This window comes from Pterocles gutturalis, unplaced genomic scaffold (assembly GCF_000699245.1).
Source record: "Pterocles gutturalis isolate BGI_N339 unplaced genomic scaffold, ASM69924v1 scaffold19013, whole genome shotgun sequence".
NCBI classification, from domain to species: Eukaryota; Metazoa; Chordata; class Aves; order Pterocliformes; family Pteroclidae; genus Pterocles; species Pterocles gutturalis.
In genome coordinates, this window is record NW_010123472.1 from 16,355 (window position 1) to 40,222 (window position 23,868).

General features: G+C 39.0%; 1 protein-coding gene across 1 annotated transcript in view; it reads right to left on the reverse strand.

Annotated features, from left to right (window-relative positions):
- Positions 1-4,666: 4,666 nt before the first annotated feature.
- Positions 4,667-23,868, reverse strand: part of ORC3 (origin recognition complex, subunit 3) — a 34,209-nt gene continuing 15,007 nt past the window's right edge. The window contains exons 10-20 of the mRNA XM_010077924.1: positions 23,723-23,856; positions 23,180-23,243; positions 19,856-19,972; positions 18,901-18,980; positions 14,856-14,989; positions 12,371-12,456; positions 11,811-11,908; positions 10,815-10,956; positions 7,135-7,251; positions 5,983-6,062; positions 4,667-4,810 (exon numbers count right to left, since the gene is read on the reverse strand). Coding sequence (XP_010076226.1) covers positions 4,705-4,810; positions 5,983-6,062; positions 7,135-7,251; positions 10,815-10,956; positions 11,811-11,908; positions 12,371-12,456; positions 14,856-14,989; positions 18,901-18,980; positions 19,856-19,972; positions 23,180-23,243; positions 23,723-23,856 — 1,158 coding nt within the window. The 3' untranslated portion in view covers positions 4,667-4,704. The remainder of the gene's footprint in view (positions 4,811-5,982; positions 6,063-7,134; positions 7,252-10,814; positions 10,957-11,810; positions 11,909-12,370; positions 12,457-14,855; positions 14,990-18,900; positions 18,981-19,855; positions 19,973-23,179; positions 23,244-23,722; positions 23,857-23,868) is intronic.

Consider the following 23,868-nt stretch of genomic DNA (forward strand, 5'->3'; position numbering starts at 1 on the left):
TTCCTGCTCATTTCTTGACCTCCTTTTGTTATTACTTACCCAGGGTAGGAAAACCACTGCTTCTAGGTGGACTACTGCCCAAATTCCAGCATCCTGATACATCTCCTGTATCTCCTGTGTTCTAGAAGATCCTTGTTCTGACTCAATAGAAATGGGTGTATGCCTAACTGATAATTTGAGATAGAAGTAGAATTTAAGATACAAGCCATTGTGATTGTCTCTGTGTCTCAACTTATCTTCTTTGGGATAGTAAGAGTTACTATAGGTAAGAAGTGATGTCATGTTAGCACCCAGCCACTCCTGTACTGCTCCAAATTAATGCATAATAAGCAGTCTTTGGCAGATTAAATGTAATGCCACCATGGGTGCTTGTGCATCACAGCTGTGGTATGCTTAATTTGTGCTCATTTTGCATTCTTTGAAATTTTTTGTTTTTAACCTGTAAACTCTTGTCTTTTCCTAATCTTGGTGCCAATGTCTGATGTGATTAATTTCACATGAAAGGCTTGTTCTAACAGGTGACTTACTCTTTAGCAGGAAAATGGTTGGCTGCTCGATTACTGTTGAAAAAATTAGGAAAATTGGGGTGCTGTGAGGAGCAGGCTGGTGCTTAAAAACAAACCTGCTTTGGAGAGCCTTTTCAGAGACTTCAGTAAAGGAGAACTGGGCAAGATTCAATAATCACTGAATTCCTGGAACTGCATTTTGTGGTGGCCACATTTAGACTATTTTTGCAATTTGCATGTAACTGCAGTCTATCCAAAAGCAAAGCAAGCTGAGGATAGTTCATTGCAACTTGACAGAGTGAAACCAAAGATCTTGGTTAACCTGTTAAAGTAGAGATGTATAAATTCTTTCCAAGCAGATCTCAGTTACTGTGTACTTATAAAGCAGCATGTACATCCTGACTGTGTGTTGATTTTTTTTGCGTCTAGATGTATACAACCATAAGCGTTTTTCAAAGTAGAAAAGGAAGGAGTTTGAAGCAATCTTGTGTGCCGATGCTTGAGAGATGTCAGTTTACTCTTGAACAGCAAGACCATTAGCAGATTCTGGTTAGAAAGGGTGTTTTGTGATAGCTCTCTTCATTGCTGAGTTGGGAAGGATTTAACTCTATGATTACATAGATGGGAGGAAAAAACCAAGGCTGGTGAGGTGTTAAGAGTTCATGCTCTTGTGAAGCAGTGCTTGTGACCTTTGTATTGGAAGCCATTCTCTTAGGTGAGAAGTGTGAGGATGACTGTTTGGCTTTTACAGGCACCTGGCTTATTGTATTTTCCTGCTGTTGGATGCTCAGAGATAAAAATCACAAAGTTTGTGTTTGAAACCACTAGTGCAGTAGTGTAAAGAGGTGTCAGAGAACAGCATCTGTACCAGTAGAGGAAAATGGTAAACTGTTCAAATGAGTCAGCTTACTTTCAGGTCTGATTTTTGGCAGTGGTTTGTTAAAGATGGTGCCTACTGAAGAATACAGTAACAGTTATCCGTTCAGAGGTGAGGCTTTACCTTGTTACAGTTTCAGAGCTAGTACCACAATACAAATATTGGCTTTTTTTTTTTGTCTTGCTTTCAGTGAACATTGCAGACAGACAAGTTTTCCTGGAGTATCTGCAGAATTTGTTGTTGCTATGTGGACAGTTGTATAAACTAACATTTTTAAATTATAGTTGCAGTTGAAATCTGTGTGTGTATTTCAGCTAAGCTATATGAGGGTGAGTTTGGAATATTTAGAAATAAAAGAATTAAATTAAATGATACGAGTTTATATGAGAGGAGCCAAATGTAAAATCCATGCTATATAGCCAGACCCTCTGCAAACAGAAAGCCTGGTGCTGTTAGGGGTCTAATACCAGAATTTCATGAAAGGAGGAAAAGCAGAAGGTGCTTTTTTTATAGCTGTAGCATCTCAGCTGTTACTGATGTTGGTTCAGAATTTAGCAATGTTAAGCTCTTCCCAAGGAGCTAGGACTCTTGACTACAAAGTCCAGCCTCTGAAGAAGGGCAAACTGATTGAAATTTGACCAGTTTTGTTTAGTTTGTATTTTTAACTGTCCAACCTTCCTACCCTCCTTGCTGAAGAAAATGAAATTGCACAGTACTTTGTACATAATTTTAGTCAAGTATTTCCCCTTTGTGCATCTTACAGTCTGAACTGCCAAGTACTGAATTAAAGATTTGTTCCTGAGAAACCACAAATAGCACAGCAAATATTTAACTTCAAAAATCCTACCCTCCAGTGGTGTGAAAGTTACATGGTGTGGGCTTATCTGGCACTGGGCGAGGTTGGGGAGGGGAAGCTGCAGGCAGGTGGCAGAGGACAGCTGTGCACAGCACTTGGCTCCATGTCCTTTTGCAGATGAGTGAGACACTTGTTTCACTGCTCCCTTGCATTTGTCAAGTGTATTTGCAAGATAAATAGGTGAGGTTCAGGACTGAGGAAGGCTATTCAGCATTCCTCTCCTGAAATTTCTCACTTTCTTCTGCTTGAAATCCTAACATAAAACGACTTAATACTCTGTAGGTCCCCTGGCTTGGTCTCTGGAGTAAAGAACCATTGGGTTTGTTAACCCCCGTGTCTTGGTAGAAGAGAGGAACTTTTGCAATTGCCCCACTGAGATCCTAAAAATTTTTGCTCTGAGTTTTCATATTTGCATTTCCCAAGCCGTATGTTTAGGCACTGTAAAGGCTTAGAAACTGCTGCTCCTCAGCCTCTTCATTTGCATGGCAACAGTTAGAACTGGGCCCTGCCTGAAGTAGCACAGGAAATGTTACTGTGTCTCTGCAGTTAGAGTAATCAGAAAATGCATGATTCCTGCCCTCACTGAAGGTATTTAAAACAAGCCTAGCCTCTCTTGCATACATTCCTGGGGGTAAACAGCCTGGCTTCCCCCCTCCCAGCACAGATTGGGTTTATGCAAGTGATTCAGTCTTCCGAGCTCCAGGCTATCCTTTTAAACTCGTTTTGAGTAGGCTGAAGTGCCAGTGTAACAAAGTAGGAGCATCTGGATTCTAGTGACAGCTGAACACATGCACTCAGAGCAGCACTTAAATGCCTCAAATAGGAGCAGAGTGAAGTCTGTAATCCGCTCAGTCAGCTGAGGAAGCCTGTGAGTTTTCTGAAGGTAAATGCAGTCTTTCACAATAAACTAATCAATCACCATTCAACTTTTGAGCAGGCTGGGAAGGACAAAGTCTAAACGCTGTTCTCTAACTGCAGCCCTTTCCCAGGTGATAAGACTGACCTGCAGTCTCCACCCATGCTGCTGGAATGCACATGTCCTGGCCCTTGGGAGAGTTTATCAATGTATGACAGACACACACTGTTCTGGAGGGCAACATGGCTTTTCCCCTTTGGTTTCTAAGGCTTTTTTCAGGGGCTGGAAAACATGGGACACTGACATCAGCATAAACACATTTGTTCACCCAAGACTGAGGCAAGGTGAAGGTTAACACAGTGAGATCTGCAGTGGGGGTTTTGTGTGCCAAAGAGAAAAAGACTGGGCTGGTGAGGACATACCCATGTTACTCTGATACCTGGAATCAGATGTAGGTCTCTCTTAACACAGCCTCGGCTTCCTTGGGGACTAGAACTGCAGCCATGACCATGGTTTTCCAGCGTTTTGACAGAGCATGTTATTTGTGCCTTTTGTTACAGCATCATGCACTGATCTGTGTCTGAATCTAGGCAGAGAATAGCAGCTCTTTGGTCTCAGGATCCTGATGAAACCGGAAGCAGCTGAGCTATTCAGCCCCATTCCTACAGCCAGTACAGAATTGGTACACCTGTACTTGGTGCAGGCACTGCTCCACATCAGTAGAAGCTCAGGGTGTGGATCCTGGGCTTGCTTCCTGCACAGGGCCAAGTGGCTGAGAAGGTTCTTTAACTGAAGATCGGTCAGATAGATAAGCAGTACTTTAACACTCTCAGCCAGTAGTTGTTATTTTCACCCAGCTGTTTCCTTTGCTAGTGTATGGTACAAATCCTCAGCAAACTGCAAAGTTAGAGCGTGTACTTCAGCTGTGGATTTTACTGCCTTCCTCCAGTGTACAAGTGCCATGTTCTCCTTTAGCCTATACTGACAAAAGTTCCCCTGACAGCAAGTCAGCTAGCACTAATCAACTTCACTAGAAAAAAGGAATGCTCTTCTCCAAGAGCAGTTATGTCTTATTCTGTCTGTTTCTCCTCCTCATGAAGGTGTTTCCAGGGAGTTAATCCAAAACTGGTCATGAAGAACATGCAGCAGTAGCTGAACATGGAAGCTTATTGTCTTTTTTAGCATACTGTGTTTATTTATTTTTAAATCTGTAGTTCAAGGATGTGGAAGGTATTCTGTAATGATGACTCAAAACCTATCAGCATATAATCCAGTTAGTAATACCACTTCATCACTTCTGTAACTGAGAGCGCCACTGTGGTCCTGGCTAGCCTGAATTACATTGGTATAATATTAAATATCACACATCAAAGAAGATTAAAAGTGGCCCAACAAGACAGTATTTGGAACATGAGCATTAAGAGAGTGGTACGTTACCCACGCTGAGTATTAAAGAATAGCATTATTCTTCAGCTCTTACCCAGGTACTCAGCACAGCATTCAGTCATCAGCTTTGACTCGGTATGCAAAGCTAGAAGGACTAGCTTAGAGGGAAGACACCCCTGTACAATGTTAGAAAGAACAGGTTTATTGAGATCTCGGTGGCACATTAGCAGCCCCCCCATGTCAGCCTTGCCACGTGGTCAGTTTTCTGCTTGCTGGGCTTTATGAAGCCTAAGAGTTCCAGTTCAGAAACAGCTCGAATAAAACGAGCACTGGACATTTCAGTGAAGGAAACAGTTTATGACCCTTTTATGACACATTGAGGGAGATGCCGTTCTCTCCAGGAGAGAAAGATTTCTAAGTCAGGGCAAGGACAGATTACACAAAATGAGTTGCACACTAAAACTGTAGGAAATAAGGGCAGAGCATGATTTGCCTACAGGAGCACAAACCTTCAATCAAATCAGTATTTATTTTGCTACATGCATACAAAGTGGCCACAAAGGAAGAGTTCCTTTTCCCCACTGCTAAGAGAAACTTAAGCCTACAAAGATACTACAAAGATACTAATTTTGTAGTCTCTCAGAAAAAATAATTTATGCTTTTATGTCCCTTGACAAGAAAATGGGAAGATTTTTTTTTTTTTGCAGTTTCATAAAACAGCACCACCTTTACTTACTATACCTTTCTTGCTGACATCTATCCTTGAGTTAAATAGAGAATTCAGTTTTGTGTTAATTACCAGTGGAGCTTGTGAAAAAGGAAAGGCTTTATACTAAAGGAAAGCTAGGTATCATATTAGAGCATGTACATATTCTTCATGACTTTGCTGTGGCAGCACTACTGTTGTAGCAGTGAGTTTTGGTTCTAATGCTCATCCTTTTAAAAATATTTTTCTGACCTCACTTAACAATCAGGACAAAGCGAGAAACAGAATGGATGTTTTGTGGGAACTAAAATTCTCAACTCTAAGGTACTACAACTAATGGCTTTTACAGAGACACTACTTTTGTAAGCATTTCCTCTGCTAATGCTTCCATCTTCTTCATGATAAACTACTGTCTCCATTTTTCTATCTGCTCTCTAGGTGACAGCTATCTAATCATCTGTTCCCCAGTAATGTTCTCCCCCTATACAGCAGCTGTACCAACTCTCAGATGATTTAACTAAGTAGAATAGTTTTAACTTGTTTTAAGGACTGTTTTGTTTCAGACCCCAAGAGCTTCTACGGACAAAAGCTGTTCTCTTACCTCACCACCCCAGCCCAACCATTTCAGCTGATCTATTTCTGTGACATCTCCAGTACATTAAGGCTGTTTAAACTAGTTGTCTTATTTTTCTGGAATTGGTTATCAGTGCACATGAAGCTGTATTTTTAAAAATCCTGGTTCATTAATCCTGTAAGCATTTGAATGTCAAACTTGAGAGACATGAGAAAGGATACTGGATAATATCATCCACCTGGTCTGAGGAAGGTGTATCTGCATTTGGTCCCTCAGCTGCTGTCACCACAGTTGAAAAAGCCTAGAAAGAGAAAAGCAGCACAGACATAGCATTTAATAGACAGAGCTGCATATAAAATAATGAGCTCTGAGCTGATGACTGTCAGGAGGAATGAGATCTCTGAATGGTAACTCCATGAGAATGTCAGTTCAGCAGCAATCAGAAGAGCAAGGTTACAGATTACCATGGCAGGAACACAGAAAGGAAGACATCACTCTATGAACTCGTGTGCATGCATTTTAAATCCCAATATGGTTCGGTCCCTGACCCATTTTCAGAAAAAACACAGAACTGAAAAATCTTCTCAAAGAAAGACTGCTTGAACATTCTGGAAAAATGAAGGAGCTAAGTTGGCTATGAAGGAATCTATAAAATTCAGGGACAGCAGGAGGCTAGGTAGGAATCTTCTGTCCACTTTTATTTCTAATACACAAACAAGGCAGCAGCAAACAGAACATACTTGGAACAAGTAAAAGGAGGGTCCTCTGCACTACATGTAGTTAAGCTACAGAATTTCTTGCTAGAGGATACTGCAGTGGCTAAAAATTTATATTGGTCATGTAATCCAGGTAGGCTTACAAAACACAGAGAAACCATTCCAGTTTAGGTAACTTTAGAGCTAACACATGATTGTTAGCTAAGGAGTATTTGGAGAATGTATCACATTAATGTATGTTCTGCTTTTGGTAACCATGTGAGACAGTATCAGGCTAGAAGGACCTTTGCTCTTCCCTAGCACAAGCATTCTCTCCAAGAGCTCTGCACTTGCCAAGCAGCAGCATTTGCCTGTTTCCATAAAAGCCCAGGAAAATACTTCAAAAAAGGGGGAAAAAAAGGTAGCTTTGTGAAGTATAAAATCTGATCTGTGAAGCAGAAGCAAAAGATTGTCATCACAGAGTAATAATGCTGAAAATAAATGATTCACAGTAGTCAGAGGAAGACTCTGTGGGCTGGTGATTGGAGTTACTGTGTGTTCTTCCACAGGAGGGACTGAGGTTTGCCATGATTTAAGCTGTCAAAAGAGGCACTAAAAAGCAGACATGCAGCATAAATCACAATCCTGAAAGCAAGTAAAGTGTGCATTGTCACATACCTCTAACCAATCAACAAGATTAATCAATCTGCCACACTCCAAATGAAGCTTATATGCAATGCATATATCGGGGGCTTTATTAGAAATGTTTCCTCCATCACTTTTCAAAGCTTCATTCTGATGAAAAAAAATGAAAGACAGTAGCTTTGGTAAGTTTTTAATCTTGAACAATCTCTAGGGCTAGGTATAACATTATTTCAGGAAATTCACACTGTAGGTATTTTAACCAAATATTTACTGGTTAAGTGTTTAATGGCAAGTTGATGGTACAAAGGAGAAAAAAGAAAACACACCATTAAAAACCAAACAACAAAAAACCCAGCAAAATCCACCCAAGTACTTCATTCCTGGTGTTCCTGTTACAGTTTTGTACACCTATGCAGTCTGTACTCTAATGAGTGATTATCTGATTAGGCTTTTCCCCTTTTTAATTATTTTACTAGTTCTATTTATATATCAAGAGAGAAATAGTTTGTTCTGTGTATTCAGGAAAAGAAAAAACTAGTAATGACTTGCCTCAGACTGTACTATGTAGAAAACAGAAAAGTGTCCCTTTGCTCTTGCCCCTCCAAAAGGAAAGAGGAAGTCTTACTATAGATCTATCAGATGTACTGAAAAGCAAAATTGCTTATCTCATCTCCGAGTTTTATCTCTGAAATGTAACAATCATCTCTCTCTGGCTTGAAACTTGGCACGTATAAGGCAGAAGTCTGATTTCTCACAAACTATTCCGTATGTCAGGAAATTCAGCTCATCAGCACTGAACCATTTACTTGAGAAGTAAAAAAGCCACCTGAGCCACAAGCAAAAGTTTCTGTAGAGCTGCAGAAATTTACAACATTTCGTATCAGTTCGTAAGTTTTGTTTCCAGTTCCATGCACTCTAAGCAGCCAGCTCTCTCAACATGAAAACAATCACTCATCATTCCTTTCAGTTCCTAGACATTTTTGCTAAAATGCTTTCACATGGTAGTAAAATATGCCAGTTACTTTTGGGAAGTCCATAAAGCCCTAGCAAGGATACCTTCATACATAAATGCTCTTCAAGACAGGAAAGAAGGTTGGGCAAAGAATGTAACTTTGCTCAAGGATCTCTAGCTTTCCCAGGTCTCTCTCCCTGCAATTTGTGAGATTCAGGTTCGGTTTGGACTCTAGCACTTATGAGACATTTCACAATTTCCAGAAAGCCTAAAAATTCTCAAGTTTATTTATTCTGTAAAAGGAACACAAAAGCTGCAGACATTAGGTTAATGTCTGTCAATTCAGTCCAGGTGGTCTCCAGATAACTTCAGAGTAACATGGCTAAACCCTCAAAATGTTACAAGCCAGACATGAATTGATCAGACTGTAACTGAGGAGCATACCGTAATAGTTTCAAATATTACTGCTACTAACTGGCACAGGTGAAGTTACACCTTTTGGCTGAGCTAGTGTCTCTCCACTGCCCAGAGGGATAACCCTACACCTTTCTCTTTTCCCCTCTGCTACTTCTCCTAACTCCATGGCTTCCCACCACTCACCCGTGCGCCAACTCTGGCATTGCTGGACACTTCACACTGATTTTCCAGCCCAGAACAGTTGTCACAAGCAAGAGAGGATGCAACTTCTAGAGCAACTGCACTTTCCTCCAACAGGTTCATACCTAGCTGGACCACACACAAGTGCTAAGAATGATCCAGGAAAGATGTTACTGATTGGCACGGCAGGGTCTGTACCAGCACCTGAAAGAATTCAGCCTCGCTTGTGGCAACTCGGCCAAGTGTTCACAGCACAGCAGGAGGGAGCTGCAGCTGTGTGCAGGGAAACCTCAGCTTCCTGAGGCAGCAGCATACACCCTGTCCCCAAAACGAAATCACTAGACTGACAAGCAGGAAGCTACCCTAGAACAAGCAGCCAGTTGTGACACCACCCGTACAGCACAGAGGTGCAGTTTCAGAAAGAGTATGGGAGCAGAACAACCCAGAACACTGCTGAGGGGCTTTTCTTGCTTGACCCTGTCCCCAGAGGCTAGACAGAGGACAGACTCGTACCTTGCTCTGGAATCTCTGGAATCAACGTTACTGTCTTTCCCAAGGACCAAACGCTAGCATCCCCTTTCCTGATAAAGAAGCTTAACTGCAACTCAAGGATTTTCAGTTGATCAAAGTATCTTCATGGGTAATAGGGCTCATTCCTTGAGATCAATGTGAAAAATAGCCCTCCTTACCCAAGGCTGAGAACAGAACTTGCATGACCATCTAAACCCCAGGAAGAGCCAGGATCAGGTTTCCACACAGCACTAAGCAGTGCCTTGCTGGCATTCCAAGTTACAACTTGTTGAATTTTCAGGGGATCACTGAAAACAGAATTAGACCTTTTTTGGTGGTTTTTTTTCAGGATAAGTATGATCCCTGGTTCATGTTTTGCTAAATAAATAACTGGGCTAGATTCTTTTAAGAAATGCATCACACATTAATAATTTGCTGGTATTCCACTGAAGCAGATCCTTTTCTGTCCTAGCCTTCTGGAAGGAACAGCTCTAGAGAACTTTGCCCTGGTCATGGCCCAGGAAAGTACAAGCCATGCAGAAGTCATTAAGCAGAAATATTTCTTCGATTCACATGGATTAAAATGCTAAGCAAGGTACTCAGCCAATACTGCTGCTGTTAGAAACTATGACAAACCTTCACCTCTACTCAGAAAACATCAGAAATATGTTAAAGTATGTCCAAGAATAAAGGGCAGGATGACAGAGGGCTTTAAATCCTGTCAACTCATCAACGAGAATACTTTTTAAACACATTAGCAGCTAGATTTTGCTAGCTCTCCTAATCTATATTTTTACAGGTTTTCTAAATATATAAATTACTGAAATTCCTATTAGGGCATATTAGGGCAAATAGCCCACTCGCTAACTACTGCTTTCACAAGTAAGCTCTTGAAGTGGTTTTGGAAATAACTCCTGCACACAGCAAAACTGACAGCTCTCATTCAAACAGAGGCACAGTGCCAACAAACCCAGTACCAGTCGGGCTGTAAATTTCAAAGACTGATCTTTATCAAGTATGGCTCCTGATAAGTACTGGCTTGGACTCAAGTAACATATAATCACTCAGATACAGCCACAACTGATGTTTTCTTCAAAACTAATCACATTTTGAAGGGAGATGTTGGGACACGAGGGTAACTCCAAGTAGCATCTATAATAAAGGACAAAAAGAAATGTATGTTCACTCTTTTTCCAAATCTCTATTCCTTTCTTTCCATCATCCTGTGAATTTGTTGACAGCAAGTCTACACAGTAAAGACTAAGCACCAGTCCTGCAAAGAAAGTCTCTGGAAAGAGCCACACACATTGTATTTTTCCCCATGGACAGGCATCCCATTTGTAATGGAGAACAAAATGACTTTTCTGCTACATCTACGGGAGAAAGAAAAGATCGTGACCAAGAACAGGCTCTGGAAAATGGACTCCCCATATAAAACTCTTTCCATAATTAGCTGCTTTATTTCAGCCAGGCAGATTCCCTAGCTCTTTGCAAAGTCCCCAGTTGCTTATCAACACTAACTTGCTGGTTCTTTGTAGAACAGCTGAACGTGTGCCAAGCTTCATGAAACAGCAGAACTAAGCCTTACACATCATCCTCACATGCAGCCTTCAGAAACTACTCCAGCACCACAAACAACTCACTTGTTTCTTACCTTCAGGTAGCAGTATGGGTTATTTAAAGCTGTATGAAGTGCAGTCCTTGGGGCAGCATTCAAGTGCCCACGGAGAACACTGGCTGTGTTGAAATACACTATCTCATGCAGAGTCTTGTGGTCCGCAGGAACAAGGTAATTTCTGAAAAAGCAACATGAGGTATGGGGGAAGGAGGAGAGATGCAAGCTTTACCTTAAGGGAAACAACAGAAGTCTGCTGCAGTCAGAGACTACAAGAATGTATGTTTCCCAACTAGTACTGACAAATCTCTGAAAAAACAAGATGAACAGCGCTGAAATCAACTTTTAAGCAGGGAAGTCAGTTATTAACAACTCTATGTCTAATGGATTTGGTGTAGAATTCTAGCTGGGCCACTGACAAATTCAAACTTAAGGTCTTGCTTATCCATTGAGGCCTCCTGATGAGTCTCTGCTCATCTTTGTCTTTATATTTGCAGCTCTCTCTTGGCAGAGTCATACTTCTCGTAGCTTCTCTGCCTGTCCCCCCAAGACTCTATAATTAACAAGTGCCTTCATCTCTTCCCCCACCCCAACCCTTTCACATTTTCTGCTACAAAGCTGCCTCCAAAACCCTACCTGCTATGCCTTGCTCACTGAAACAGTTCCCAAAATGGATATCACACCTGACATCTATAGAGTTTCGTAAGTAGAACAGATCAGCAAAGATTAGGGTAAAAACTCTTGACTTTATTTTGCCACATATATCCAGTCCTCCCTCAACATTTTTCTGTAGACAAAATACGTTAGTCAATTCACGTGCCAATTACTTCTACGAATCTATGGAAAAGAGTTTTGGATTTTTTTTCCCAGTTATTATTTTTGGAGCCCTCATCAAAGAAAGAATAGGAAGGACAAAAAGTGTGCTTCATACCACAGGGACCAAGACACAATTTTGACAAGATTAACATGTTAGCAAAATTTCTGTTGTAACTTATGGTGCAAAGTAATGCAGGAATATAAAACAGGAAAGCTCACCTTACAAGACTGTCTATATAGTCAACAACTTCAAAACGAAGCATTTCAAACTTTGTCAGTTTCTTAGACCGCCTGGACTCCTTCAACTCCAACAAAGTCTTTAAAAAAAAAGTGGAGCATAAAACTACATGGGAGGTATTCTTTGGAGAACATAATCTATACGTTTAACATGTATAATTAATTTTTGCTGATGATGACTCAAAGTGTGATCGTGCAGTTATTTTCATTTAGGCCAGTGCATTCAGTTTTCAAACTGGCAGGAGTTTGGGAAACTCAAAGAAATATGTGTTAGGCAGAATGTGCAATTTACAAATTAGATAAGAAGATAACCCCTAATTTGCATTTTGAAATCCTAGTTTATGACAGATATTTTCTATAATTTTCTGTGTGTGTCAGGTGGGCCTGATATACACAGTTTGTACTTATTCATTTTTAAGAAGAGTTACTTATACACAAGCTTTACTCAGAGCTCCAGCAAGCTGGGAAGAACTAACCACAGACAATTACATCTTAAAAGATTAAGTTAAGGAACTAGTCAGTAAAGCCTATGCAGGCCTAACCTTCTGAAGATGATAAAGGTCTGTCTTCTTCTGGAGCTCCTTTTGTGACGATACGGACACATCTTGTTCTTGGAAAGCTTCTGCTACTAGAACAAAACTAATGTTTGATACGTGGGATAAACTTTTCCTGACTACCTATATAAACCCCCTAACTCAAGCAATCTGAGAAGTGTTCAGTTCACACATACCCAGACACAGGCCACTTTTAAGTCTTGAACCTTGTAAAAGATTGTTAAAAAAGAGGTCTGCAGTGCAGCTTAACCACCAGTAGTTAAATAACTGAAGCAATTCAGCCCTGAGCAAAGATCCAGCACAAGCTTTGCACATCACTTGAATTCCACTTATGACATCCTAGGTCATACTCTCAACATTTCTAAGTTGGACAGATTAGTAGATATTACTGGTGTTTTAGGGGTATTCAGAAAGCCACAAACTGCATATTTTTTCCTTCTCATATCAAAAAAAAAAAACCACCAAGAAATTAGTTCTCCCTACTTAAGCCAGAAACTGCAACCAGCGCAGCAAGCCAAAAACATGCTATTTCATTGTGCAGATTTATTCTCATCTTCATTTTTAACAAAATGTTGTTTTCCCAGCCATGTGGTTTGTCAATCAATTGTACCAATAATTAGTAATTTTTAGGTAAAAACAAAGCAGCAAAAACTCCCAAAGCACAATCAATGCCAGGATGAGGGATAATCAAAATCAAACCAAAAGGTAACTAGATTTCTTGCCTTACTTATGAAGATGGTAATAAGATGGAGATTCCACCTACAGATCACAGGTAAAACTCCAATCAGCAGTGACAAGCATGATAGATAAAAGCTTTTTGGTGACCTACATAGAATGACTTGGTGTTTTCCAGTGCCCTGTGGACATCTGTATTTGTGTTGAAGACTTCAAATTAGAAAACTTCCTCTCTCCACTACTACACTGATACATTTTCAGATACTTTTTGGCAAATCCTTCATCTCAAAATAGACTGAACATAAGATTTTTTGTTTCCTCAGACTTCATGTTTTTATTTTTTCCAGTTCATCAGGCAATCAGGAAGACTCAATTGTTAAAAAAAAAAAAAAAGGACTATCACTCTAAGGGCTCTGTGGGAGATTTGGGTACATAACATTTCTGGCAGACTTCTGAAAACTCCCGCTGAAGATCAGCACAATCACAGAGACATACAGGAAGAAGTCACCTAACTCAGCAACCTATTCAGGTAAAGTTTATCTTAACTTCTCCCTCTCACTTCTTCATTATAGCTTAAATCCACTTTGAAAACAAACTAAGATTGTTCATGGATTCATTAGAGCTTTCTGCTGTAAAAAATCTCCAAATCCTAACTGAAAATAAATACCACCTTTTTTTTGTTTTATAGTTCTGCATGTCTCTGAATTCCCAGAGTTGTTCTTTTTTATTTATTCCCCCAAGGTAAAAATCCAACTAATTAAAAGCCTTTTGCTTCAATTCTTTTTTTTCCAAAATAGATTAACTTTTATGTTTTCCATCATACTTCAAATTCTTCAGTGCTGGTATCTTCAATGACACACACAGCTTTTTCAAAGTGATCGCCTATTTTCTGTACCACAGCCTTGTTATTACTACATCAATTCAAAATATATGGTACAAGCAAGAGCAAATTCTTCTAAACAAGTCTCAGCCCTTGAGCATTACATGACTACTTAATTATACTTGACTGCATTTGGTGGCTTATTCCCTACTTATCCAAAAGCTTGGTAGCAACCACTCTGATAATGCACTTCATTTAATATGCATAAAACAGACCAGATGATAACCACTGTATCTTCAAAAGGGAATCACAGGGGAGCACTTCTCCATAGTTCAGGGGAAGGAGACGAATTCTGGAAGATGTCGCATTCCTATTTCAGAAGGAATAGAGCAGTTTCTGTTCACCTGCCTCTGGAAGACAGAAGACTGCTACTCATTTGCCTTGCTAAACTTTCAACTATGTCCTCTACCATGAACAATCAAAGCTATGGGCCTGACAAGTTACAGCACGTCAGCAGAGCACTGAGAACTGGCACTTGGTGTCCTAGCTCTTACAGGAATTTAACTGAAGGTGCAGGTGAAAGAACTTCACATAAATTTTGATTAAATACCACATAATAAGGAAGTCTGCTCCTGTTTATCTTCAATATCTGTTTTTATTTGCGAAATGTTTTTAATGATTGCAACATCCGGCAAAACTCTAGATATACATATGACAGATTTAGTGAGTAATGTTTGCTGATCTGTCTAATTTCTTATCTTACATCACTCTTCCGTATTATAAAAAGAATGAACCACATAACAATAAAGAAAATAAACATTTCCTAATTTTGTGCATGTATTTAAAAAAATAATCTGAAAAATCTGATAGTTTGATCCAGTGACAGGATATCACCAGGGAAAATGATACCCACTGGTCAGACTATAAAACAGCTTTAATATAATCTGCAATGGGGAATATATGATGGTAAACACCTACCTTCTAGTTTCTGAAACTGGGTCAAGAACTCTTCTAACTTCTCTGCTGTCTTATCAAACTCCTTTCCAGAAGATGACACAAAAATTTCCACACATTGCTGAAGCATGGTTACCAAATCAGACTTATTCAACATCCTAAAAGACACAATTGTTGGCTGAAGTTGAACTCAGAACGATGGAACAGCTTTCAATGTTCTTAGTTGAAAAAAAGTTTAAAAATAATTTGAAAAACTCCTTTTAGAAGATAAAACCTCCAAAATTTCAAGCATTCAGTCTTGCAGTAAAGTAAATTTTTTTTCTTGCTGTCATTAACAGAAACAAATCAATTTGGATAGATGCCCTTCACATTTTCCCTCAGAACTGACAATTTAAAGCTTTTCTGATATTCTACCTAAGAACACTTGCTGGATATAGAGTTGTAACTTCTGAAACTGAGTCAGATTAAAAATCAAAACATATGGTAAGATTCATAACTCATTCCCAAGAATGATAAATGAACTGGTAAAAATCCAAAACAAAACACACAAACAGATTAGTATGTATTCACACATCCAAAAAAATCAATTACTCTGTGATTCAGAACGATTCTCAAACAAAATCCAAATTGCTGTTTTCTGTATTTAATTGCTATAAACCTATCCATCGCTAGAATCCCAGAATCCTTCAGGTTGGAAGGAACCTCTTAAGATCATGTAGCCTAACCTCCAGCCTAGCATTTACTTACTTTCAGTTATGTATTAGGGCATTTTATAAATGTCACCAAACACTGCTCAGTCTCAGAATCTTCCTTTAAAAGATATCAAAGCAAATCTTTGAAAATATCCATAAATGAAATCCAGAATTACAGTCATTGCATCAAGTCACTGCATCAAGCCAGTACTATTACACATGCACGTAAGTTTTTTCTTGCAGTGGGAGAGGCTCCCATTGCTAAACACTCCGGTTCTGAACAATCACACATTCATAATAGCAGCTGTTACTAAGAGCCAATCCCACGTATTCTTGTGTTTTTGCTTTGCCGTATACAAAACAAAGGTGCTAATACAAAAATAAAAAACAAAGGTGCTAATAGTTTAAGGATTTTAGGAGACACAAAAAATACAGCTTCACAAAGAAGGGAGCATGACAAAAGAATGAAGTGATGGTGATCAGTGTGTCAGGCAGTGGGTCCTCTATATCAGCTACCTAAGTATTGACTAAGAGAGATTGAAGGAAGAACTTAGAAGAGGCTGGGGCAGCCTTATAGATGTCTGGAGGGGCAATTGCAATTTCAGCTCTAGTTTCTATCTGACATTTGATGCTAAATGCTTGTAAAGGATAGAATTTGAAACGTTAGTTTATCCAGTTCAGGGTTATGGATTTTTTTAAGTCAGGTGTTGCCTTCAGAGACACTTGTTTTGTACAGAAAAGCATCAGGAGTTAACAACAGAAAGGGTGACCTTGACCATACAAAAAGGCTGGAAAACATTTTGAAACTGTCTTGTAGAATACAATGTGTAAACAAGACAGGATTCTTCCAGGCCAAAGAAAATACTGCAATAATAAAACACCTAAGATAGAGAGACGATAAGCAGTTTTGGAGATGTGTGAACGGGAAAGAACAGATTTATTTTAGTAATATTATTCAAAAAGAAGCTGCAAGTTTTAGAAAAAAAAACTTACTTATGACAACAATGGGATTACAGGACATGAAGAACAGTCAAGAGGATGGTTATGAAGAGAAGGCTTAGGGGGGACCTTACAGTGACCTTCCAGGAGCTGAAGGGGGCCTACAGGAGAGATGGGGAGGGACTTTCTACAAGGGCGTGTAGTGATGAGGAGTAATGGATTTAAACTGGAAGAGGGCAAGACTTAGATTAGACATTAGGAAGAAATTTTTCCCTGTGAGGGTGGTGAGGCACTGGAACAGGTTGCCCAGAGAAGCTGTGGACACCCCATCCCTGGAGGGGTTCAAGGCCAGGCTGGATGAGGCTTTGGGCAACCTGGGCTAGTGGAGGGTGTCCCTGCCCATGGCAGGGGGGTTGGAAGTCGATGATCTTTAAGGTCCTCTCCAACCCAAACCATTCTATGATTCTATATATCAGGTAACAGTAAAGGATCCTTTTAAAACTTTTGGGCTTGAGATGACTGCAAAGTATGCCAGGTATCAAGACAGTGGGGTTAAGATTTTAATTCGGTTAGGAGACAGGATCAAAGCAGAAAGGAAGATCTGAATCAGACAAAGACAGTAAATAAACCTGTCTCCGATTATTCTGAGACAAGTTATGAAAGACAAGGAAGGAAGCTAGGATGAAGTCCATAGAAAGTCCTTCTGAATGCTGAAGTGGGGAATCATCTGAACAAGTGACAACAGCGATTGGTCAACACCAAAATGACAACAGTCACAGAAGGGCAGGACTGTGATAAGCAGCGTGTGATGAATGACACCAATGATTATCAGATAAAAACAGAGCACAGTATCTAGACAGAAGACAACACATCAGATAGTCCTCTGTTTTGCCACCTAAAATCTTGACAAGATGTCCCAGCCAGTTAGCTCCCCATAACCAATAAACTGAGACACTCTCCGACATGTCTGAATCTTATCTCTCTTCTGACTGGATTAATCCCATGTGAACTGAAGCTCACACGCTCTCCCTCTGTCTCTCCAAGATATTTTTAGACAACTAGCTTGAAGAAGAATAACTATTGTCTAGATTGCTAAAGTTAGATCACCTGAACCACCATCTTTGTGGAGAGCACTGTTAGCAGAAGGGATAAAAAGTCCAAGGAAAGGCTGAAGTAGGGGAAAAAAACAACCAACCACAAAAGGAACTCAGTGCAACTGAAAACCCCATGTTCAAACAATTCATGAAGGGCAAAAGAGAGACTTTGTTACAAATTGAGAAACAAGCTGATCAAAAGCTTCTCTACTTTTTACTCGATAGACTGCAGAAAAACACTGAAAAGAAGAATAAGAGATGGGAAAGGGTGAACACAAGGGTATCTGTAGCAGATGATGTGGCCCTGAGAAGTCAAAGGTATTAAGGAACAGTGAGTAACTTCCATACTTGAGCAAAGGGGGGAAAAAAAAAGTACTGTCAAGATTCAGAAGAGTCAGAGAAGGATTAAGAAGGAAAGACTGTAGAAATGAGCAATCAAGCATGCAATCCTTTCAAAGGAAATAAGGTAAAGAACAGCGCAGTGGCAATGCCTAAGAACCACTCTGGCAAAGGTGCAGTTTGAAGTATTGTTTCTTTGTGTATATGAGCCCAGAAAGCTATCCTCTACCCACCACTGGCATGGTTTTCCTATGCAATTTTACTGTCAGACACATCAAACCTCACAAGCTCACAGGCTGGTAGAGAGGCAGTTATGGTAACAGTGTTGCACCAGTTCCTCATGTAACAGAACTGATGTATTACTTGAATGAGTACAGCTATCAGGCAACAGCCATTTGCCATGATAAAGCACTTTTAAAAATCTGTAGCTGGAACACTGGACTTGAAGGTCTTCAACTAAGAAAACTGGCTTAGATGACTCTTCAATTTTAAACACTGACAGACAACACAAGTGTAGGCTCTCCTAAAGTCCTAAGCTCACAATAACACAAAAAACTAACTCAGTTCCTGTATAAACTGCTAGACAAAGGAGGCAAGGCAAAAGCAGTGAAATAAAAAAAAAAAAAAGGCCTCAGCTACTCACTTGGAACAGATTCTAATTTTTACAACATTAAAATTTAGGCCAACTAAAGCTAATAATTTAGTTGATAATATCTAGCACAATCATACTTTCAAAGACAAAACCCAGCTGATGTTCTCATTCACACATAGCAATCTCAGTGGTTTCAGCATAATTACTCAGGGTATAAGAGATATTAGAACCTGGTTAAGTTTCATGGAAAACAGTAGAAAGACAACATAAAACCAGCAGTCAATTATACCTGCAAACAACCCTACAAGTAGCTGTGAACATGTTAATATCCTCAGCTCTAAGTTCCAGAATAACCAATGACTGGTATTCTCCATTGTACGGTGCTATTAAAACAAAATGGAAAAAAAAATTACCTTGCTAGCTGAAGTGATGACTCATACTCCTCTGTCTCCCACACTCGGTTTTCCAAACATGCACAGTGAAGCTCCCTGATCTGTTATGCAGAAGGTGAAAAGAGGATAAAGTGTTTTACAAACAAAGTAATGTGGAACAAGCTTTTCAAAGTGATACGTAATTCCTTTGGAGCTTGTTTTCCAAAGATGCAGAATGATTGCGAAAGAAATGAGAGCATTTAGTATCTTAGAGAACTAAGCTCCTAGTGTTGCTGGAGTCTATGTGTTCTCTACACCAGGTTTCAAACAACGAACATTCAGATGAGGATAACTGCGGAGAATGGAAAGGAACTCCAATCAATTGCCCCAGCTAAACACCTTTTTATTCTGAAATACTGGGACAGTTCATGCTGATTTTGTAGTCATGGACAGATTCTTGTAATACACTGAGAAGCAACAGACAAGTGCACATCACAGAACACATGGGTCTTCCCGTGGAAGAGGAAATTGCTTAGCAAAAGAAGGTGGATTTAATGATATTAGAGCAATATGGCTATTAAGAACAATTATCACAGTGTCCTTACTATAGTTTTATTCTGTACAGGAGGCTGCTAAAACACTGTCTCCATCTGAATTTGACTAGCAAGCTAGTAGGTGGTAGAAGAGTAGACACTGTCTGCAATGCATACAGATAATCCCAGATGTGGCAAAGTGCATGTTTGGATTCTTTTGCCAATCTGTGCATCTGCCTCCTTCTGGAAACACCTTCCTGTTGACAAGGTATCATACACACCGCTAAAGAAACCACATGCTGTTGCCCTCTGCCCATAGCAAGAAAGCATCTGTCTCCGTTTTAAGAAGTAGGGGGCAAAGCAGCAGAATAGTAAACAAAGACAAAGAATAAATACTTATTCAGATGTCATACTTCAAAACAAAAAACCCCATGTTTCATTAAAACAGGATAAGAGTACATCACCTGCTTGCCCAAAGGATACTTTGGAAGAGATGATGTGAAAACATGAAGACATCTCAGAACTGGAACATAGTTTTCATGGTAAACATGCAACTCCTCCAGCAACTTCTGTATTGTTTCCTGCAGTGACAAAATAATTGTTTTAAGTCATTCTGATATACACTTATTTAAAACTCTCACTAAGAAATCAAAATTACTCTTAGATTTTGACATTGTGGTGTGCTATGATCTAAATCACCAGTGTTAAATTAAGACCACTATGCAAAAAAGCTCTATTTCAACAGTTCACTGCAATCACATTGCAAATTGTTAACTTTACTTTCTTCCTCTATCTCACTGGAGAATTGTTATTGATTAGCGTTATTATTTTACCATTTTCAACTATATTTAGCCTTTAGATTTGGTATGTCATCCTGCAAAAATGAGACTATACCTTTACTAGGCAATGAGAAATTACATAACTGCTTTTACTCAAAACCTTATTTGCATTTTTATATTACAAATGCATTTAAAAATTTATTTCTTATATTGTGGGTGGCTGCTGTTTTTATTAGTTAGGTATACACAAAGAGCAGTTCACAGAAAATACAGAAATACGCAGTCGCTGCTCCTATGCGCTCTTAATTTGATTTCTGTTTATTCATGGATTGAGAAATTAAGAAAAAAAATCATATATTAGGAAAAAAGGATTATTAACTGCTGCTAGTGAATTTACTGGATGGCATCTCATTATCACTGGCCTCCCATGGAAGCATATGTAACACTTCTGGAAAAGCACACTCAAAATTTCTGGTAGCTGTATTTAAAGTACTTTGGGCTCTTAAGTTTGTGAATCAGAAGATCTTCTTTCACCTGTCTTCAGTCAAAGATAAAGAGGAAAAAACCCACAGGATTCTCTACATATTTTATTGCCATTCTGTTCAACTCTGAGCAAACTATTCCAAATGGAAAGAGAAAAATATAACAAGCCACTGAAGTTTACTCTAAAGTTAAACTGACACAAAGGGTATCAAAGATTAAAAAAAAAAAAAAAGCAAAACCTTATCTGCAGGCAATATAAGGAAGTACTGATGTGGAAAGATTAAGTATCATACTGCAAATACTGAAAGTAACAGAGACAGTGCTGCAGAGAGCTTTCTGATGTTAAAATATGTTTGAGATCACTAAAGATATTTTTCCCCATAGACTTTGTATCTATTAAAATTAAAATTTAAGGGTCACCAATATAACAGTTGTTTAAATGACTTCCAAGACCCTAGGGTAGACACTCACAAGTCTGTATTTTAATTCTAAGTAAGATCATTAAAAATAAAAAAATTACCCCACCACAAAAAAAGCTGAGAAGAAAACGAGTTCTCTTTAATGCTCCTACATCAATCTTATTCCCCTAAACACAGAGCATTATAGCATCTATATTTCCTTCATCTTGTTTCCCAGCTCAAGACTGAAGTAGTTAAAATATCTGAATAGTAGGACTATGTATTTTGTCAAACAATGGAGTGAAAAGGCATATTCTGTTTTATGAGAGTTTGAAAACATTACTAGAAGACTATGCAATGTTATTCCGTAAATATACATCACCACATTTACATAATTTCAAACAAAATTTGCCATGAAAACTTTCAGAGTTTTAAGTGATTAGGATGTAAAGTTGCTTTTAAAACTGATTATTCTAAGTAGGTGGAACTCCTTGGATAGTTATTTAAAAAAGTGTTAACAACATGGAAGATAAACTGCAGCTGACAAAGGGTTTAGGTGCTAAGCTTGAACAGCGAGTTTACCTGGTCCTGAACATGAACAGTAAATGTATATGAAGTAGTATCACAGTGCCTTTGAAAGTGTTTCCAAAGTTTAGAATGATATTGTAGATTAGAACAACATACAGAATAAACAGCACCTCATTAATGCAGCGAGAGGGCCTTTTCCCCCCAGGCAGACTATGCTGCCAGCTTGGCAGTGCAATAATGGTCCTACCCCTATGGCAGAGATTAGATCAAGTGTCTTCAATTAAAATGTCAGAAGAATCACACGCACATAAGCACAAGAATTCCAGTTTCTTTCCCAAACTTACAGGGTGAAGCTTGTGAAATAAGGGGTATATTATTAAACATATAAAGTTTAAAACATATAAAGTTTAAGCTGATGAGTAATCAACTTTCAAAGTAGCAGCCCATTACATGATCTTTAAACAGAATCTCAGCTGCTCACTCCCACTCCTTCCATCCTCATGTGGTTTCAATAGAAGCATTTATGCCCCTGCAGAGTGAACTGCGCTGCAGAAATCATTCTGCAGAAACAACCCATCAAAAAAATTCCCATGTCTTGTCTTTTTTTTTGTCAGGTTATTTTAATTAGATTGTTTCTCTGATTACATTCATTGCATAGCCACACAAGCAGTTGTGCTGGCACTTCTGCTGAGGTGGGAATATACAGCAAGAGAACAGCAGTAGCTTAAGCTACTTTTCCTGTTGAAGACTACGGATCATAAAATCATATATAAATTATGCCTCACCTTCAACACCATAATTGCACTGCACTTGCAAACTCGCCTGCTACCAACCTCTCTTCCAGCCATTACCATTGTTCTTCTTCACACTTGCAAAAACCTTACAGACCAGGAATTATCTGATTTAAATGTAGTAGTACCATTTGCCTGACAGGTTAACTATACTTGAGATGAAGAGTTAGAAGAAACCCTTTACCCTGAGCAATGCTTCTACTGGGAGTGGTCGAGCTGGTGAAAATAACCAAGAGATCTTTTTTTGGGGTATTCCTAAAGGGCTCACAACAGTAGTAGCCTGACTTTAATCACCTGACAAACCTTCAGATGAACATGTAACATAAATCAAAGTTTTAATCCTGTACGACATCTAGGACAAATGTGTGCCTCATTGGGACCTAGACTGCCCTACTGAGTTCAGAAACTACACAGAGCATATGGAGGATTAAGAGCTTATGAAATAACCTCCAAGATTACCCACTCATTCTTCAAATACTTCACTGACTTTCAAATAAAGTCAGTCTGAGTAAGCATTAAAAGACCATACCATAAATTAACCTTGTAACCTTCTTTTTAAGCAGTTATATTTCTATATACAGCTAAAAATTGATGTAAGAACAGTTGTGCAGCTTTGTATAAAGGTGTATCTGGCAACCCTAGAGATTCAGAATTTTGACTGGCCAATTCTAATTCTCCATTACTGGACATGAAAAACACAGTACGTACTGTACGACAGATGCTATTACAGAACTACACATCTTAGCCTCCACAAACTAATATATTGGGAAAGTTATTTTTGCTCTCCAAAGACATTCTTAAAATTTTACCTTTAAGAAGTCGTCTGCTGTCAGCAGTGCAATCTGTTTCTCTGATGCTTGCCTTTCCACATACCTGATGGCAAGAAAAAAAATTACAGAAATTATAATGTAAAGTATGATTAAAGATTATAGGGTTAAAAAATTAAAAAAGTTTATGCTGCTAGAAATGCTTCGTTGGAAAGACTCAAGAAGAGACAGCCAAATCCAGCAAATTGAAAGGTCACTCCAAAACCCTGGAGATTATGCTCCCAGTCAGCTTAACAAGTTCAAACGTGATTTATGGTTATTTGTCATAATAGCTTGTTTCTATATTTAGAACAAGAGCAAAAAAAAGTTCAAGTGATTGCACATCACAGAAGCTGTGCTCTCTAGATCAGAAGATTAAGGCTTCCTGAAATTACTTAGAACTGTCCTCCTTTTGATCAATTTACCTTTTCTATAGAAACGTATACACAAGTGATCTACAGTTGTCATGGAGCTACATTTACAGACACCTTTAATCTTTTTTAAAGCTAACTACAATATTATCCAAAAATTTACTGCTCCTTTTACCTTCTAAAGGAGGGCAGTCTTCGAATGTTTTCACACTGATCATGCGATAAAGAATTTACTCTCTTCTTACTGTCTACCAGTTGGCAACACAGTACACTAAGAGGTTGGGAATAGAAGTGCTCCACAACACAGAGCTGAAAAACAAA